The 20,412-nt window shown below is 40.4% G+C and overlaps 2 protein-coding genes across 4 annotated transcripts in view; both read right to left on the reverse strand.

Moving 5' to 3' along the window:
- The window catches only part of LOC148010612 (E3 ubiquitin-protein ligase At1g63170-like), a 94,050-nt gene extending 80,806 nt beyond the window's left edge, over positions 1 to 13,244 (reverse strand). Inside the window, exons 1-2 of one of the 3 annotated variants that reach the window (XM_087671493.1) lie at positions 13,027 to 13,241; positions 12,145 to 12,867 (exon numbers count right to left, since the gene is read on the reverse strand). In XM_087671493.1, the coding sequence (XP_087527619.1) occupies positions 12,145 to 12,704 (560 nt within the window). In that variant the 5' untranslated portion in view covers positions 12,705 to 12,867; positions 13,027 to 13,241. Of the gene's footprint in view, positions 1 to 12,144 lie in introns of all 3 variants that reach the window. The other 2 variants (XM_087671495.1, XM_087671494.1) reach the window with 2 other exon arrangements.
- LOC148010613 (uncharacterized) lies at positions 4,293 to 7,745 on the reverse strand. Its single transcript, XM_087671496.1, has one exon. The coding sequence runs from the start codon at positions 5,352 to 5,354 to the stop codon at positions 4,935 to 4,937; it is 420 nt and encodes a 139-aa protein (XP_087527622.1). The 5' UTR covers positions 5,355 to 7,745; the 3' UTR covers positions 4,293 to 4,934.
- Positions 13,245 to 20,412: the final 7,168 nt, after the last annotated feature.

The following is a 20,412-nucleotide window of genomic DNA, read 5'->3' on the forward strand; positions in this document are numbered from 1 at the left end:
CCAAGGATGTTTTGCCAGTCACCCTATTCCATCCATTTTAGCATCCATTGATGGATAATTCTGAAACTTCACCAAGTAACTTTTGGAGACTTTACTGCACATCTTTCTCTCTTTATGTGCCAAGATCTACTCAGGTACTAATATCCCATCCAACTCCTTAACCTCCAGCCGAATTTCAACAAATATATCCTCGTACACATCACCATGAAAAGGCCTCAATAAGCTCACGTGAAAGACATTGTGTATCCACTAGTGTGGAGGCAATTTTAGCCTATAAACAACATCACTAATCTACTCCAACACCTAAAAGGGCCCATAATATCTCATATTTAGCTTTGGATGCAAGCTCTCTCTACCTTTCATCTTTTTATCTTTTTTAGTCTTGCCTTTTCAAAATGTAGCAATACATAATCGCTCTCTGCTAATTGCAAAGCACGTCTATAGTGATCAATTGGCTTCTTTTGCTTCTCTTGAGACCTTTAAAGAGCATACTTAATCTTTGCATAAGTTGTATCCATGTTTTCTACAAACCAATCAACCTCAAAGATCTTGTCTTTTGTGTGCAAAATAGGGATCACTTTCTTGCTACTCGCAACCCTCCACAACCTCAAATTGAGCTTTGCCAGTGGAATTATGCACAGTGTTATTGTATGTAAACTCTACCAAAGGCAAATACTCCCATTGTGAATTATACTCAAATACATAGCATCTCAAGAAAACAAGCACTATAGAATTTGCCTCTTTTAATAACTGACCATCTGTTTGCAAATGGAAGGATGAAAAAAATTCCAGCATGGTACCCACGTTTTCAAATAATCCCTTCCAAAACAAATTCATCCGAGAGTCTTGATCATTGATGATTGACTCTAGCTGCCATGATATATAAATGCATGCTGCAAAGGTAAGAGTGCCATATGATCAGCCTTTGTCTTTTTCCTCACCGAAATGAAATAGGCCTACTTACTGAACCTACAAATAATGGTCCATATCCCATCATTACCTGTAGGTGCCCTAGGAAGTTCAAAGATAAAGTCCATAGCAATGCTTTGCCAAGACCTTTAGCCATTGCAAAGCTGATTACATACATTCGCAAAATCCAAATCACCGATATACCAATCTTTCATATCATCCAATTCAATGAGATATACCATAGTGACAACCAATACATTGAGATCTAGCTTAATCTCCTTTAATCTTTAATACATCTTGCTGTCCATAGCAACCAACAAGCCTTCAAACCAATTTGCCCCTTGGTTTGCTTGGGGAATGGCCTTCAATTTGTTCCTTGGATGACAAATTTTGCCCCAAACTTAAGGTTTGTTGTTTAGCCTCTTGAAATTCTCTAAAAATCCCCAAATTTCAATTGCTAAATTTCAAGTACTCGGCCCCAATTTCTAAACACCCTTCCTAGGGTGGCTGGTAAACCCTAATTTCTTCTATAACTTAGGGTTTAGCAACAGAAATTCCTCAATTGCACCCTCTTGGGATTGAATCTTGCTAAGATCTCTTTAGAGAAGCTGTGAATCAACTAAGAGAATAGAGAGAAAATTGGGGTGAGAGAAATTTCAAAGTTTCATTTCCAAAATCGGCTGCAATTTAACGCTACCCTACTCTGAATGGCTCATCGTGACTATCAATTTCTTTCAAGAGGGGGTACAATAAGAACTCGGGTTTTTTTATAAATGTTCTTTTCATAGTTTTGAATACAAAAAGAGTTTATAAACCTCTACAGAACTTTCTCTTAAACCAAAAAAGAAAAAAGGGACAATCGAGCCTAAGTGATAATACATGAGAGTCAATTGAGAATCATACATTACACATTCATGATCCATCATTGACTTATGTCATAGTTAGTCTTTGGACAACAAGCTATACTATGGTTCAAATATCAAACCTTATGATTCGTACATATTGCGCAAAGAGAATTAAAACCAACATGTTAATAGCCCATGTACCATATGGAATGGATCAAGCTGCAACATCGTGATTCTCATTCCAAATCAAAATTTAAAAATGTCAAAGTCCAAAATGAATCGTAATATATCATAGATAACTCAAAATGAGACTAAAGCCATATAGTAATTAACTACTCTCAAGACAAGAATAGAGACTAGAGTGACGAAGTCAAATAACTAAACAAAATTCCAAAAATGTAAGTCTCTCATTCAAAATCCTAAGCCTCACAAGTGATACTCAAGTTCAATATCACCATCATCATCATCATCATCATCATGTTTAACATTGCTCAACACTTTTTGGCCAAAAAGCCATTTTTTTTGTTCCAAACCACCCAAAAAAAGCACCTCGCGTTTTTTATTATCAAAAACATTTCTTACTTAAAGAAATATTTCATAAATTTCAAACACACAGAAATGAGTTTCTTTGTTGCTTTGCTCATGGGCCCCAAACTTGCTCTTATCACCTATAGATAGCCCTATAGGGGATGTCACTTGACCCTCAATGGCTTCCTAATCACCTTGGGCAGCTCTTTACCAGCCTCCAATGGCTAGAAAATTGCAACAGCAATGCTCAATGGCCTATAATAAGGCCCTAGATCAAGCCTTAGAAGGTCCTAAGGAATGATGAAGCAATGGAAGACCAATATGAACCTCAAGAGGCGAAACTATGGCTACCAATAGGGAAATCCTGCTGTAGGTATTCAAATGGAAGCTAAATAATGTTAGGTTGGGCTCAAGCCCTCGAGTGGCTCTGATATACCAGTTGAAGGGAGTAAGCCCTAAGTAGAAACCCACGAGCCGAACCAAGAGCTATGGTGGAAGGAGCAAGAGACACAAGATGTGAAAACTCCAATAGTCACAATGTGTGACTAGCCTTCCCTTACTCAAATGTCACTGAAAGAATAAAGAACATAGTGATAGTGATGGGCGATCACCACCTATAGTGTACAAAGCTGTGCAAGTACTGTTAGTGTAACTAATATATGGGCAGCTAGGCAAGGGCTCATGATAACATGGTAGCCTTTGAACTACTTGTTTTGGTTTGGATAGAGGAAGTGGATTGGACTTTGTATCATATCATGCTTATGCAAAACAACCTCGAAGAGGTTGCTTTTGTCCCAAAATGCACGATAGTTTTTCTATAATAGCGATCTTTAATTGTACTTGCTCAACACCAACTTGAAATTCACTAACTGCTCTTCAAGTTGACAACGATGAACACGATTAGTACCCACAAAGCTATCAACAAGGTAAGACCATAGAGACTGAGCGATCTTGTGCTTGCCACACAAAAGGAATGATAAGAAACTCATATAACCCAAAAGATGTCCTCAACCTGTCTTGGGAACATTCTCTAGTCTGATACAAATTTGATGATACCCACTTTTTAAATCAATACGACTAGATATGGCTGCCCCTTGCAATCTATCCATAACAACATTGATCCAAGAGATCAGAAACCAATTCTTTATCATGATTTTATTCAATTCAATCCACATATACCATGATCCATCATTTTTTAGAACCAAAAGCACTACAGAACAAATGGGAGATGAGCTAGGCTAAATCGGCCTTTTTTTCTAATAGCTCATTCACCTGACTCCTCTTCTCTTGCTGGGCTACACTTGTTATATAGGGTGGCTTAATAGGAGGGCTACTTCCAAAGATAAGATCTATGCCATGATACTCCAACCTTTTAGGCGGCAACTGCCCCGGAAGTGACTAAGAAAAGCAATCAACATACATTTTCAAAAATGGCATACAATCCTTTTTTAACTTACACATGTTCCCAACATTTTCATTATCAACCTTATCCTTAATGAAAACCAAGTACACTGAAAGGTGATTTTTCATTACTTTACAAATTGCAACAACCCGGTATAATAGAAATAAATTCCACTTTCAATTTTACATCAAAAGTATGGGCCTTGCTCTTATGTTGAATAGTAATCACTTTAGCACGTGAATCAATCACTACATGTACCATAGAAACATGAAACGGGGAACGGGAACGGGGAACGGGGAACGGGGACGGGGACGGGGACGGGAACGCCAAACCTAGGGAACGGGGACGTGGGAACGGGAACGGCATTTAAAAAATCAAAATTCATGAAAAAAATTTAATATTTCACTCATAATCCATGTGGACTCTGGAGTGTTAAAACTTAAAACCAAGATATATAATCCACAAGGACAAATCATTTTAAGTTTTAACTTTAAGATATCATGCATTATTCTAAAACTACTCATTAGAAATTGAATTGCAACTTACAAGGCTCAAGAGGTAAGCTATTCAATTATAAATAATAAAATCCATAATATATATGCCAAAAATCATAAATGATAAAACAATGAACAATGAACTAAACTTAAAAGTCTAAGCTAAAAGAACATGCCTATGGTACCATTGCCAAAAAACTTAAAAGATTACAAATATGAAATTGAAGTCTAATCTTTGAAAGAACATGCTCATTGCCCCAAAAAAGACTGCAAATATAAAGTCTAATCTCTAGACTAAAGCAAATTGCGGCATGCCAAAATAGCCCAAAGGGCAACTGCAAGACTGCAAGACTCAAGTACAAATATAATATCGACATGGCACAACTGTCAACAACCCAAGTGTTACAGTGTCATCAATGATCATAATATCATATATAATGTAAATGCGTCATGTATCATGAGACTCGTGATAAGTAAGCTAAATCAAAGATCATGATCATGATCTGAGGCTGCTCTAGCCACTCCTGAAGTGCCAGCCTCATCATCATGTGTACCATGAATTGCTGCATCTCCCTCAACATCAGCATGTGTCTCCTCTTCTTGCTGCATCTCCCACTCTGTGAATGGATCGAGCTTTGTTGTCATACTATTACATAACATCCTCACATTAGCACTAACGAATACTAGATCGTTTGCCCTCTCCACACCAAGACGGTTCCCCTTCTTTGAAGCAATGTGAGCGTAGGTACTCCACAATTACTCCAAACAAGAGGAGCTAACTGACTGACTCAAAATACGGATGGCTAGTTGCTGCAACTCAGGACCATCCGAACCATAGTCCTCCCACCACAAAGCTGCCCCAATCTTACAGCGATCCTCTTGTGCATCCCCACAACCAAAAGAACCCCGAAAGGTCCTATAACATGAAAGCTGATCTTTGATCTTTCGTCTAGTGCCATGATCAGGCACTAGACGAGACAATATAAGTCTCCATGCATCCATAACCTCACTGTCATTCTCCTGACCCTTGCCCTGGAACTCAGGATCCACAACAAATGCAGCTGCATGCATGGGTGAGCTATAGGAGTTCCACCTCGTCACAACTAAATGGTGTATTTCCTCATACGCCACATCATTTGGTGCCAACTCCTGCAACTTTTCATTCGGCCTGTCCATAGCCTCATATACCTTGCCAATGCAAGGTTACATAGCATCCATAACCCTCAATAAATGTACAATGGGTGATACCATACCATCTATCAGCTTTACATCATCCCAAAAAGTGGAGTTATTTGCTTTCTCCAAGCATAAGATACCTGTAGGAGTATCTGTCAATGTTGATGAGGTAAACTCATCACTAAGAAATAACTGCCTCAAGGCACCACTGCATTCTCTTAACCTGCCTAGCATCAAGAAGTTAAAGGCAAACCTGGTATCAGAGTATTTTAAAAGTGTCTTCTTCAACCGCAAAGAGAAGTGATGGCGAAGAAACTGGTGATTCAAAACAAAGCTAACCATTTGAGCTCCTTGCTCTATGACAGGTGCAATCCATGACAGGTTACCAATATCCTTTAGTAGGTTGTTCAAGCAATGAGCCATACAATATGAAACTATGATATGTGGATAATATCCCTGAATAATAGCACCTCCTGCCCTATTTGCAAGCTCTCCATCTGCAACAAATCCCACAACATGCTCTGGGCCAATAAGCTCAACACCTGTAACCCACTCTGCTGCAAGTACATCTGCTGACTTTCCTGTCCCCGATGCATCATGTGAAGATATAAAATACATTTCCCTACGAGAATAAGCAACCATACCATGAATGGATCACTTGCGTGTATCACTCCAACCATCAGCAATCAAGGAAACTCCATTTTTAGCCCACATGCTCTTTCTAGTCACTGTTGCTTGCTCAACAAGGCGCTTTTCCTTGTCGAGCAAAGTGGTGCGTAAGGTCTCTGATGATGGAGGTACATACGAAGGGCCATACTCACCAATCTTCTTGCACATCAATTTAAAATACTCTGACCTGGCTGCACGAAATTGAATGTGGTCATGATAAAAAAAGCGTGCCATTGATGTATCCACCTCTTCCTTCTTCTTGGGATCCCAACTAGCATCAAGTGTGCTTTGTCTACGTGCAACATGTGGCGTTGTTGATGCCATGGCCGATGCAATGCCTGTAGTAGGTGTGGAGGTAGCACTTCCTGATACTGACCCTGCTCTAGATACATCTAATGGGGATGGTGTCACAAAAGTTGCAGGGTCAACTACAGTACGTCGTGGTCTAGATGCAAGATAAGCTTGTTGACCTGCTACACGGTCACGAAGCTCCCTTTGCTTCTCCAAGGTCACATTTGGACAAAACTGCACCTCTGAATTTGGCTCATGTAGGAGATGAGCTCGGACCTGATTATGCATAAATATTAAAATTTAAAATGGAACAAGTGGCAATTGGTAGTCCATATTCTAATATTTAAGTAACTTTGAAAAATTAAAATCAATAAAAATTTGAAATACAAATGCTCGCCTCAATGGATTACCTTGTTTGCTCCACTAGTTCGCTTGTATGGGCAAAGCTTGCAAGTCCATGGTCGAGATCCTCCACCACTCCAAGGGCGGTCAGCATTTGCTTCTTCCCACCATGACCAATCATCAGACCTTCTTCCTCGACCACCAACCCGACAAGCGGGGCGGGAAGATGAAGCCATTTATGATTTCAGGCTGAAAATTGAAGGCCTTAGGTTCAAGAGTCGAGAGAAGGAAAAATTGAAGGCTGAAAATTGATTATTGAAGGCTCGAGAGAAGGGAGAAGGCTCAAGAGTCAAGACTCACTCAAGAGTCGAGAGAGAAGGGAAAGGGAGAGAAGGGAGAAGAAGAAGAAGGTTCATGGAAGAAGGAAGAAGAGAAGGGAGAAGTGAAGAGAAGGTAGAAGGAAGAAGAGAAGGTAGAAGGAAGAAGAGAAGGAAGAGAAGAAAGAGAAAGAAGAGAAAGAAGAAGGAAGAGAAGGAAGAGAAGGAAGAGGTTGGAGGTGGGAGGAGAAAGAAGAGAAAGAAGAAGAAGGAAGAGAGGGAAGAGAAGGAAGAGAAGAAAGAAGAAGAAGGAACAGAAAGAAGGTGGCTGGGCCTGGGGCCTAGGGACAGGAGAACTGGGCCAGGCGGGAGCAGGAGAACTGGGCCAGGTGGGACCCAGGCGGGGCGCAAGCGGGAGCAGGCGGGACGCAATAGAACAGGGCGCAGGCGGAAACTGGGCGCGGGCGGCCCGCAGGTCATTTTGCCATGTGGCGTTCCCTGTCTGAAACGGGACAGGGAACGTTCCATCATTTGGAAACGCGGTCCGCGCCGAATACATGCCAGGGACGGCGATTCCGCGTGCCGGGGGGCCGTTCCGGCCGTTTCCTGTCACTATGACATGTACACAATGGCACCAAGGCATATCAAGCGAGACATCACAACCCTCGAGCGGTGCAATGAAAAACTCACCATTGTCCACATATCCCTAAGTGTGCAAGTAAAGCTTCCCAAGGGGCAATGTGAGAGGCTCTACATGGCCCTTATACACCATACTAACTTCTCCCATACGTCCCATTTCATCCTCTTTGATGCCTAGATAGGCTGCTATGTTTATGGAGATAATATTGACTTGTGCGCCATTATCAAAGAAGATTAATGCATGTTGATCTCTAATTTTTTCCCATGCTCTGCATAACTCAATAGCATCATCATTGAGCTAATCACTAACAACATTATGCACCAGACCAACGAATGTTTTGGGCTTCTTTCCCTTGGGATCTCCCTGATTTTGTAATTTTCTGGCTTGCTGCCTATTAGGGCAATCCTTATCCATGCGACCCTCCTGTCCACAAACAAAGCATGTGATCCCTCTTCTCTCCAACAAGAAAAACTCAAATGTACTAGTCAACCAATTTGAAACAAACATTTTCTTAAATTGTACCCATGTTGATAGTGCTCTATCTTGCATCAAGAGCATGGACCACCACTGCAATGCATTCCCCTTCAAGAAAGTAGCTATCTTTCAAAACTGAGGATTTAGTAAAGTTGCCTCCCGAATAGGCTGCATCAAATTGCTAAATAAAATTCCAAGGCTTCAATCTATCTTGTGCCCCACTAAAGGCCTCAAAATTCACACATTTTCCACCCTCATCACAATCATTTGCTACTTCTTTGGGAGTCAAGTTGCCATACACCATAAGAAGAATTTGCATGACTAGCATTCATTTCTTGAGCTCCAAAAGCACCAAGGGGTGCAAATGCATTACTATATATGCCACTTTGTGGCCCAAGCATCATGCCAAAGCTACCATACATGGGGTTATGCATATTACCAACCATACCCAAATACATTGGGCTTTGCACACCATACATTGGTTGTTGCATACTTAAGGAGTTATGCCATATATTCTCGTATGCTGGCAGCAGTCCTTGACCCACCATAGCATGGAAAACAGTGCCTCCACCAAAGTATCCTGGCTGCTCCATAATTACATGCACGCCCAACTGTCCGAAACCCATTAGATTGGCACTAGCAAGATGGCCTTGGATTACCATATCCAATTCTACTAATACCAATTTCCTTTGCTCATCACCAATCTTTGGTGCATCTTTAGGTTGCAATGGCTGTGTTTTTTGCTGCCCAAATGCCTTTAAAGATGACATCTTCTTGCCCTTGTCCTTTTTGGGAGAATTAAAAAATCTCTTAAACTATGGATCTTTAGCTAATCAAGAAAAGTTGTCAACCGCTACCTTCAACCGAGCCTTAAATCAGTCATCATATTCTTCATCTCCTTACTGGTCATTAGTATCATGTGGCCTACAACTACATTTTCACCTTGTTGTCCATGTTGTAAGCCTATTCCAGGATTAGGCATTGCATTTTTCCCTTCAATATGTGCATTTTCAAAATGAGATGCATCATCACTAGTGGATCCCATCTCACTAGAAGAAGATGTTCTTGCTATAAATGCTCGGCTCAACACAATTTCAGCACTAGAACAAAGCTTCTAACCTTCAATCAAGTGCTTTCGGTCCACCAAGTCAAGGGAATTGATGGCATTCCAACTTTAGAACCGTGAAACAAGTCTCTCTTTGGAGAGGGTGGTAATAACTTGATTTATCAATGATAACAGCAAGCAATTAAAGCATATAAACTGAAATGCACAACTTATCACTTAATCTTGGACAATGGACAACCTGTTGGCCCCAAAACTAGCACCCCTCACAATATTTCTTTATCGTTTATGGCAAATGAAAGAAGTACACAAAAATTCTTTAATCTACTCTACTGATCCAAACATCTCTTACTATCATAAATGATCAACAAGCCTTCACCTTCAAACCAATTTGCTCCTTGGTTTGCTTACGGATTGACCTTCAATTGTGCTCCTCGGGTGATAATTTTAGCCCCAAACGTTTGCTAGTTGAATGGCCACTTGAATCTCCTAAAATTACCCCAATTTCAATGACTAAAATTCAAGTCCTAGAACTTCAATTTCTAAGGATGTTTCCCAAGGTGGCTATCAAACCCTAATTTATGTTGTAAATTAGGATTTACAACAAAGATTCACCATAATCTCCACTTCCAATGGCTGAACATGTAGGAAATTGCTCAGGAAGGATGAGAATGTTAGAGATTCGGTCATCCTCTAGACGAGCACAAATAGTATTCTCTTATACAGTTAGAACTCTTAGACACATTTATGCATTTTCCCATGCAAGTCAAACAATTTTCAGATGTTTACGCAGCAATCTATGCAAGGCGATCACATCAAGCAGGGTAAGTAATACGAACAGACCCCAAGCAAGTGTCGCATAGCAATGCGCAACATTTTTTGTGAATTTCTTGCACAATCAATCAGTTTTTACTAGTCGACCTGTCATTTTTTATGTATTTATTTGGGCTACTTATGCCCAACACCTCCCGGCCACTATCGTTCATTGTGTGTGCAAGTGGAGAGATACAACCAACATACGCGTACAAGACCCTTGTACATATCTGCTTTCTTGATTTCAGCATTCATTCATCGTAGATTTTCTACGTTCTACTATCTCTTTCTTTCTCCCTCTTCTCTCCATGTTCATTTTCTTTCAATCCGGTCATACACTTCCACATTCGGTACACTCTTGACATGATATCAAATTAGTGTATAAAGGTTTATTAATCATGGGCAAACTTCAAGGGAAGATTTCAATGCAATAAAAGTTTGTGTTTTCAACATTCAAGAGCGAGCGGGGGGGCTGTGCATTGACAAGGTTGAAAACGAGCGGTGAAGCAAAACTATGTTACCTACTCTTCCTCAAGATTAGAAGCTCGATGGGGAAAATTACCGCATCTCACAAGTAATGATACTTGCCATCTTGGGGTCCTATGATTGGCAGAGCTCGTAACAAGGCCATAGACCGTCCTACAACCCATGATGTCTCCAAGATTTCTAGTGATGAGAAATCTGAGTTGGCGAAGGTACAAGAACATTGGGACAAACCGAATGCCCATATCCGATCATTCCTATTTCTCTCTTGCACTCTAGTCATGATAGCTTGCATCAAGCATTTGACTGTTGCTCAGGAGATATGGCTGAAATTGGCTCAATTGTACAATCGGATGACCATGATGAAGTAAGTGTTTCTGGAGGTGCAAATGCCACCCGTCCAAGTTCGCTTTTATGCAAGACCATATCAATAAGCTTCGCCAATTGCATATGCAAGTCCAAAATGCAAGGAAGGCGATTACCTCAAAGGGCATGGCGACAACACGTCTTTCACAATTACCACCCCAATTTAGTGCATTCTACTCCATCTTGATTGCTTCAAGGCACATAGATACTCTCAAGTGGGAGGAGTTTGTTCTGATGGTCTTGGATCAGGAGAAACAACTCAAAGGACAAAACACTCCCAAGATGGAGGCGTTGAGAGGTCAATCTTCTCAACAGAAGGGAAACAACAACAACAACAACAAGGACGAGAAGACCAAGAAAGATAAAGCCAAAGAGTCTACTTGTCACATTTGTGGCAAGACAGGTCATTGGAATAAGGATTGCACTGTGGGTACACACAAATGTATGAGAGAAAGAGATGAGAAGGGCTGATACCCAAAGCACTGTGCCATCAGTGCCTGCTCATGGTGACAAAAGAATTGATCACTAAGCAACTCATTGTGACTGACTAACTGACTAACATAAATGCACAAATCTGATTGATCTGGCCATATGTCAGGTGGCAGAACTAAAACAGGACAGACTTCACAAATATCAGGTCTGCCAAGAAACCTGCCTGAAAACTTGCGCTACAATATCTGTAAAACTTATTGAAAATAAGGAAATGCTGGCACATTACCAGTTCAATACAGGTGGCTGTGCATTTCTGCATAAAGGACTGCACTCAAATGACTTTTTCGTGCTCCCTTTATCTTACCATTATTTTGACTTTCGATGCTGATATAGCTGACAGCTGTTTGGACCAAATTCTCCATTTATATTAGCCTATCACTTTTTTGTTCTGCCTTCTGCTGCAAGGGGGGTGGGTTGTTCCAGTTTGTCTACAGAAGCAACTGAGGTTTGTAATCAGTATGATATCACCAGCAATAACCAACACCTCTACAAGTGCCTTGGATATAAAGGACTGCTGGAGATACGGTTGTTCACCTCTCCCCTTGTGAGCCTCACTTTAAAAGCTACTCAGGCTTTCTGTTTAGTGTTTTTTCACTTTTATGCAAGGGGGGCCAAACCTGGAGTGTGATAATCTAGAGACACTGAATTGTTGCAGCATTTGCATGTGGCACAGGAACACAAATCAAGAGAAATTCCACAAGTCGTTATACAAGCTATGCTAAAAAGGTAGTGTGCCCAAGATGACACATGACATTGTACATCTTGAAGCAACCAAGACCATTACACAGCCTTATCAAATCCATTTGAGATGAATCTCATAGATAAGAGAGAAAGACATACCTTGCTTGCTGGAAACCAGGATCCTCAAGACCCTGCTGATCAACTTCCCTGTTTCCTTGGGACCTTTCAGAGGAAGAAAACAATCCAGCGTTTGAAGACTGACGAGGATTTCCTTGATTTTGGTTACCTCGGCGGCGATGCTGATATTCCACACATACGCAAGTCATGTGAATAGCACATTGTAAAGCATAACCTGCAATCCAGACGCGTAAAGGATTTGACGGTCTCTCATCCATGCTCATTATTAGCACAGCGACGGCAACAATGATGAATGACAGGTTCCAAATAAGGTCAAGGATAACCACTGGTCTCGAGTACGCAAAATCAGTCTGCCTATCTTCCAATTGCTCAGCTGCGGCCTCTCGCACAAGAACCGAAGGCTCTCTCATGAGCCTCTGGCCATTTCTTCCTCGAAGCAGACGAAAAACTCGGGATATACGACCTCGTCTTCCAGTGAAACGGCCTCCAGCTTCACTGCCGGCGGTAGCATCATTGAAGTTCCCTAGAAGAGGTGAAGAGTCCACTGATGCATTGGATGAAGAGGCGCTCTGTTCCTCCATGCTGAACCGCAAAGCGCGATTGTGCCGCCGAGAACACGTCCACAGAAAACCGGATTCTTCAGAGATACACAGGAAGCGTAAATGAGACAACTTTATGGGATGAATTCATCTAGCCAGGTTGTCAGAGGGTTCCGGAGCCATCATCCAGCAGGGTTCCTTGGCCCTGTTTACAAGAAAAACCCCAAAATGAGCTAGTTGGGTCGGGCCATTGGAGAGCTGTGAGTAGGAAAAGAAGAACTCCAGCTGGAAATTGACCAAGATGAAGATGATTCTGCAAATGGGTAGGGAAAAAATAGAGATACAAGCAGAGGCGGGCGGTAACCTGTAAGCCCGAGCTCGGGGAGAGAGAATCGCGAGAGGAAACCCTTACATGAGTTGGGCTGCAGTCTGCAGAAGAGAGAGAAGAGAGAGAGAGAGACTGGGCTGCTTCCCTTTTCCTACGTTCTTCTTTCTTTTGTGTGTGTGTGTGTAACACAAAGGCAATCTCTTTCGTTCCAGCCGACTGTTCTTGCGCACATTTGGTCTCTGTTCTCTGTCATTTCCTGTTTTTGTTTGTCGCTTTTCCAAGTGCCATTTAAGAATAGAAAGAAAGCCAGGATGCCACGAGAGACCCTCCTTTTGTCATTACTAAATGGTTGAAACTTATGACGCAGTCTTAGAGCTCGGTCACACTCATGCTTGCAAGTTGCAATGGTAAGCGTGTCTTAACAACATCTGAGTTCCATAGTGGTTGTGCCAACAATTTAGGAAGAGTGGGTTTGCAAGTGCGCATTCATAAATGCCAAAAAACAAATAATACCCTTGGAGCATTCAAAAATATTTGTCATTTGTATGCAAGTCCTGACCAATTGGAGAACGAGGATCTACTTCACACTGCTATCGAGCCATTAGCACACAGTTTGTCATGGTTTTAGCAAGGTGAGTGGAGAGTGCACATAACCCCACTCCCCTTGACATCCTTGGGTGCAACCAAGGATTAGTGGGACAAGCAGCATTCCACTCCCCCATTAACCCCAAGCACGACCTAACTCTTAAGGTTGGTTACACATGGCCTGCCATGGAGGGGGAGTGCACAAAAAAGGAATGTTTCACCACATGTTGGCATATGATTGGGCTTGCCCTTTCCAAGTGGTACACACATTTCAGCAAGGGAGATCTCTTCCTTAAGGCTCACATCCATGTCCAAGTACCAAAGTGACAATGCTATTCAATAAAAAGTGCGATGTTTAATCGACAAGATTATGTTATAAGTGGAAGCAACCAATATGTAAGTTTTATAATGGACTCTTTTCTCACTACCTCAACCATCCATTGACAGGGCATGGAACCACGTACATTAGAATGAACAAGAGCCAAAGGTTTACCCATGTGTGTAATGCCAAACTTCTTATGAGAACTACATGTCTACCTGTACAAAGACAATAATCACATGAATCAAAACATTTGTAGTCAAGGGGTGGAAGATATTGCAAACAAGAAAGCATTTTCATTACTTTTAAGGGCAGGTGTCCAAGGCGACGATGCCATAAAGATATATGTGGTATACCAACCATAGCCAAAACATGGTCAATATACCCAAATACAAGCAAGGGATAAAAGTTGCCATCCTTTGCATCTCAAGGAAAGACAAGATTCCCATGGGTAATCTTCTACATGGAATCATTGAAAGATACACGATATATTGCATCATCCAATTGTCTAGCAGGTCAAAGCTAGAACATGGCGTACATCATGAAAACAAAGTTTTTCCTAAAGCAAATTGCAATCTAACATCACTAAGGCCAATAATATCCAATGCCAAGTCATTTCTTAATCTCACAGAACTTGTCATATTGCGATATGAAAGAAATCAATCCCTATGCAAGGTAACATGGAAAGAAGCCCCCGAATCAAGTAGCCAACACACTGAGAAAAAGTGGATATGCATCAACAAACCAACTAACATCAAGAGAAGAAGCTACCAAGATATAATTATCATTAGACTCAGGCTCTAAGGCATTTATCTCCTTAATTTTCATGTTGGATTTATTAGGAACAATGTTGTGATCATAAAAAATTTCCTATACTTTGCCCTTACCTTTCTCTTTGCGCTTATCATCATGCGTCTTATGGTACTATAGACAAATATAGCCTTGCTTCCTAAATAATAACATGTAAGAGAGGCTTTATGACCATGAGACTTATTGCAAGACTACCTGTGAGACTGAGACCTCTAAGTCTCTACTGCATTGGTCATTACTACTCTTACTATCATGTCTACCCCTAATTGTTAATGCATGAGAAGTATAGGTTGCATCCACATTCTTTCTATTTATCTCCTCTATGAGTAAGGTACCCTCAACATCCTAGAGTTTCAAACCATCATTAGACATATTAACACACATGGTAGTATGAAAATTGTCCCATGACTCGAGAAGTGTCATAAGCAAGAACAACATAGGGAGACTATCCTTGAACTCAATGCCCTATAAAGTCAATTGGCTAAAAGGAGAATGAAATTCATTCAAATGTATGGACACACTAGTCCCTTCCTTCATGCAAAGGTCCATGAGATATTTCAATGTATCTATGAAGCAAGACTTTGCCTGTCATAAAGCTTGCATATCTTTCCTATAATTGCAAGCATTATTCTTAAGTGCCACAACATTGAAATAAACCTATTTTGATAATGACAATATAAGAGTGGATTTACATAACTCATCCCAAATATCCTAATCAATGCCTTTAGGCTTTACACTCTTGGTTTTCAAAGGTCTAACCTATTTCTTTTGAACCAGTAGTTGTCATATCTACATCTTTTAATAAGTGACAGCCATCAAGCTTTTCAATATTAAAAATAGCACTTTCATTTACTGCCAAACTATTGACAAAGGTAAGTGATGGTGTCCAAAGTATGTGGAATCAAATTAGCCCATAAGCGGAGATAACTGCATCTAATAGCATATAAGAAAGCATATACATGAACCAAGAGTTCCACAGTCTCAAAAAACTAAGTGTTGCTAAGTAAGTACAAGTGTCTTCCACCAGAAGCGAATCTAAAATGCAAAATAAGCAAGTAAATCTCAAGACATAAACATCAAAGCATTCAAGAAGCCCAAGCGCATCACAAATACATTCAAGAGCATAAGTATATAATGAAGCTTCAATATCCATAAGTGAGTAAGGATAACAGCTCAAAGCAGTTGATCAAAGCCCAAGTACATCAAATGTATCTTAAATTCAAATGCCAAAGCATGTCATAACTATATTTGGGCTCATACATCAATGCTAGACATCACCGTAGACATGTAGCATGCCCTAAATACAATGCATGCACAACAACCATTCAAAGCATGAAGTTCCCTATTGTATGCTTGTTATCCAAACTATTATAATAGCAATAAACCTCCTCTACAAAACTAAGCTAATCAAGCTCTAAACAATCGAAACAACATCCTAAAGCATGACTATTTCATAGGGACACCAAAATAACATCCCCAAAGCATTAAATATGCATTATAGAATTTACTATTTGCTTTAAGGGATGTTTATATTTGTAGCTCTTATCATGCTCTTCGTTTTTAGCTATAGAACACCTAAACATGATGTCATATGCACAAGCTATGGCTAAAATACGAAAGTGCTATCAAGTTGTCATAGCTATCTACAACTTTTGTAGCATGCTCTATATCCACTCGAAATGGATAGAATGGCTAATCCTTAGCTTAATAAGCACTAATATGGCTCAATTAAGCCTCGAAAGCTCCTCGACAAGCCAAGAGTGAGTTGGAACATGCTAAGAGAAGAAAAAACTCAATGCATATCTCGAGAGGGAAAAAAAAAAGGTTGCCATGAAACCTTGAGTTGAAGATTTGAATTTAGGCTGAAGCAAAGGATGAAGAAGCTTCTCGAATGGTTGTCTCTTATACTAGTTCAAAGGTAGAGCCCGAGTGGAAGTACACAAGTGGAAGCAAGAGCTATGTGGTAGATGGAGCAAGAGAGTAAGAGAGAGAGACACTGTATGTGGGAACTCTAATAGTCATAATGTGTGATCGGCCTTCCCTTATTCAATAGTCACTGAAAAAATAAAGAATAAAGTGAAGATGAGACCTAAATCAAGTGAAAGGTGAAATAGAAGTTGAGGTCAAATAGCATCAACACTAGGCGTGTCTATGATGGAGAGAAAGGAGGAATCAAAGAAGAGAATCTAATCTTCTAAGTCTTTATGAAAAGAATCGGGTTTGCAAAGCATATTGCTTGTGAGAAAGTGCTCAATATATAGCAAGTTAAACAATAATCTTGAGGATGACTCCTCCTCAAGGATTGGTAATAAATGATAATGCTTGTATTATTGTTTAACTTTTCTATCTTCCAAGTGAGAGCTAGAACTAAACCAACATATATTTGATTTATTCTATGAGCCCTTGCTTGAAACAATGCCTATGGGAGGCCCTTCCCTAGAAGGGGAGTAGCTTAGAGGACATGCTCTTGTACGATATGTAGAAAGAGGCCTCTAAGAGAGGCTAATTTTAGTGATGTCATCATCACAATTTTACAACACAACTAAGAATCGTATTGTGCACCTACCTCATCATGGACCAATTAAATTGAGCATGAAGGAGAAGGATTATGATAGTAAGCATAATGATGGAGGAGTGCTTTCTACTGATGCTATTGTGCCAACTTAATGAGTAGCTAGAGGGGCATCAATCAAAAAACATGATGAGGAGCCCTCCAAGTGTTTACTTGTTAAAAGCCACTGAAGTGCAAAATGGATAATTGCTCACCATGAGGTCATCGCTTGTTGTGTTGTCACCTTATCAACACATCTTGCTTTCTGGTTGGAGAGCTTTGGTTTATCATGAGCACAATTTGCTTTAACATCTCATAATCTTCCATCTCTCACATGGAGTTACCCTTGGGAACTTAGAATTCCTTTAAAGCCAACACTCTTATATTGTGTAAAATAAAATATAGCTAGCTATACAACGAAAGCTAAAAAGATGTCCTAAAGGAGGAAGTGGGATATGGTGGGAAGACGAATATCAAATATGATCTTTTCCATGGAAAAGAATGTAAATGTGCCTAATTACTCTTGGATCACCTCCAACTCCTTAATGCACCATGAGGTTGGGAACTATGGAGGGGACGGGTAACTTGCTTTAGCATGGGTGCCAATAGATCAATCAATTTTATGCCAATGATGATCTACCACAATCTCGATCTACATTAACAAAGACCTAAATGGAACTCAACTTTATAAAATGTACATTCTTATCTCACCTCAATCCACTCTCCAAATGTCTCTTTGGCTACCATAGACTTTAATGGCACCTAGGTTGCATATGTACACAAACTTTAAAAAGTTCCTCTAATCACCAACATGCATCTCTCAAAGCTTGCTATTTTATAAATCCTCTACAAGGTATCGTTCTTTGTTATTGCATCATCTTCTAATATCCAAGTTCTTTAATATTGTTCTTTACCTCTTAGAGATCCATACACACAATCATCGAGGTGTCTAGTATAGTCACATCTAGACATGCTATACATTCCACAATACAAGTAAGTTCTATTAGACAATGATAAATATATGCTCCCTACATCAACAATGCCATATGCATAGTTGTTACTAATATGGACACATCTTGGTCTCCCAACATCATAAGTAGTGAACCACTCTCTATGTAGAGTGACATAGAATGATGCTTCTAAGTCCAAAATCCAATTCTACAACATGCCATTATCCATGACAACCAAGGATGCATCACCAAAAGAGGAAATATAAAACATCTCCATCATCATTACTACATGCATTAATCTCTTCCCTTGAGCTTAAGTAGCCTGGTGCTTGTATACATCAAGTACATTGTGACTGAAACGTCTACCTAATCATTCTAAAACCAAACTATTTTGACTTGATTTCGACCACTAAAGGTTGCCCAAATTCAATCAAATAGGACTATGGCAACCTTGAATTGAGCCTCAATGGCTCCTCAAGCCAAAACACACATTGTTCTTAGATGTATAGTTTAGTAATGAGATTAATATCACAAGAGAAGCTCAAATACTTGACTTTGTGACAAAGCTTGACTCCTTACACTCCTCACTCCAATGACAAGCTCCCACAAACACACTTCTGATACCAATTGAGAAAAAAGCAAGGGTGGAATGCAAGGTCAAAGCTATGGAGTGTAAGAGAGTAGAGAGAGAGGAGGAGGGGCGAACACAAAAAATTTTAGTGGCTATAATAAATGGTACTCTTATTCTTTGTTATCTTCAATTATATTTGATTATATAATGTGTACTTATACAAGGGGTGCCTACTCCAGCATTGGCCTTGAGGAGACATGTCTAGGTTGCCCATAATTCCCTTGATAGGTTCCTCGGGTTGCAATGGAGTTCTTCATCTTCCTCACTCTAACATCATGACGTGCATGGGTCAACAATCCATGAGGGCTATGTTACCATCCTTATAAAACGTGACATATGGATTGGTATAATCCTCCTCAATTAGCTTTTCTACATAATGCACTAGTGTGTCCCTCAAAGGGTGAGTGGTAATTTGAATGAGAGGCCACAATATACCCATGGGATTAATTTTGGTTGTCTACACAATTAGCTTTGACACAACAAGGTTTGGTGGCAAGGCTAGCTGTGGAGGTCTGAGGTAGTAGGGTGACCTAATTTGTGATTGGTATGCATTACTAGCATAGGGGTTTGAGTAGGATATGTGTTTAGGGGCTCTACAGTAAGTTGCCTCATGCCCAAAGCACCCACAATTTGTACACACCTATGGGGGTCTCAAATATTTATATGATAGGTGATCATCTTCATAGTATACACACTGGATGTTCGAATGCTAAGGTCATGGTTTCTTGAGTGCCTCAGTGACGACCTCAACCATCTCTGATTGTTGTTGCTTAAATGCAACAAGAAAATCATGGGTCACACTAAGTTCTAAGATATTCCTTGTAGATGGACCATCACTCCCTAACTTATCTCTCTTATCACAATTCCTCTCTTCATGTAGGTAATCAATATGCATGGCCTCATCTAGGACTTCATTGCATTTGGACCTATCTTGCTTCATAAATTTGCTCATCTTTAATGCCTACCTTCACAACAACCTTGGTATTAGGTCTCTCCATAATGACAATTCATTTATACAAGCTTTGGAAGTTGGAGACATAATCTTGGATGCTCCCTCCCTCCTATTGCTCCAAGTTCATAAGTTGTACAATGAGATTATCCCCATACCTAACTGTTGGGAAGCGCATAATGAATTAGGCCTCAACAATAGAGAAGTGAGACTTGTTTGTTGCATCTAGCCTAGTGAACCATGTCCTCCTCTTATCACCTAAGTATAACCCAAAGGCTCACACATTCTTCGAGTCTTAGGTGAGGTTATTAGCCTTGTAGACTTGCATGATGACAATGATGATGGTGTTAATGATGATTATTGAAAGGTGAGAAGGATCGAAGCTTGCACGCAAGAGCTATGGCGGGAGAGCAAGAGCAAGAAAGAGAGAAACAAGAAATGGGAACTCCAACAGTCACAATGTGTGACCGGGCCTTCCTTTATTCAAACTGTCACTTAAAGAATAAAGAATAAAGTGACGGTGACGGGCGCTGTCACCTGCAGTGTGCAGTGGCGGTGACTGTCAGTGTAATAATACACAGGCGGCTAGGCGGAGGCGCCTTTACCCCCAACAACCTCCCACTTAAA

The sequence above is a fragment of the Lygodium microphyllum genome, chromosome 29 (genome assembly GCF_053477565.2).
Source record: "Lygodium microphyllum isolate KBCC chromosome 29, Lygodium_microphyllum_v1.1.10, whole genome shotgun sequence".
NCBI classification, from domain to species: domain Eukaryota; kingdom Viridiplantae; phylum Streptophyta; class Polypodiopsida; order Schizaeales; family Lygodiaceae; genus Lygodium; species Lygodium microphyllum.

Excerpts from the sequence above, each read along its gene's own strand:
- LOC148010613 (XM_087671496.1), bottom strand. The coding sequence starts at position 5,354 with ATGGACAGGCCGAATGAAAAGTTGCAGGAGTTGGCACCAAATGATGTG.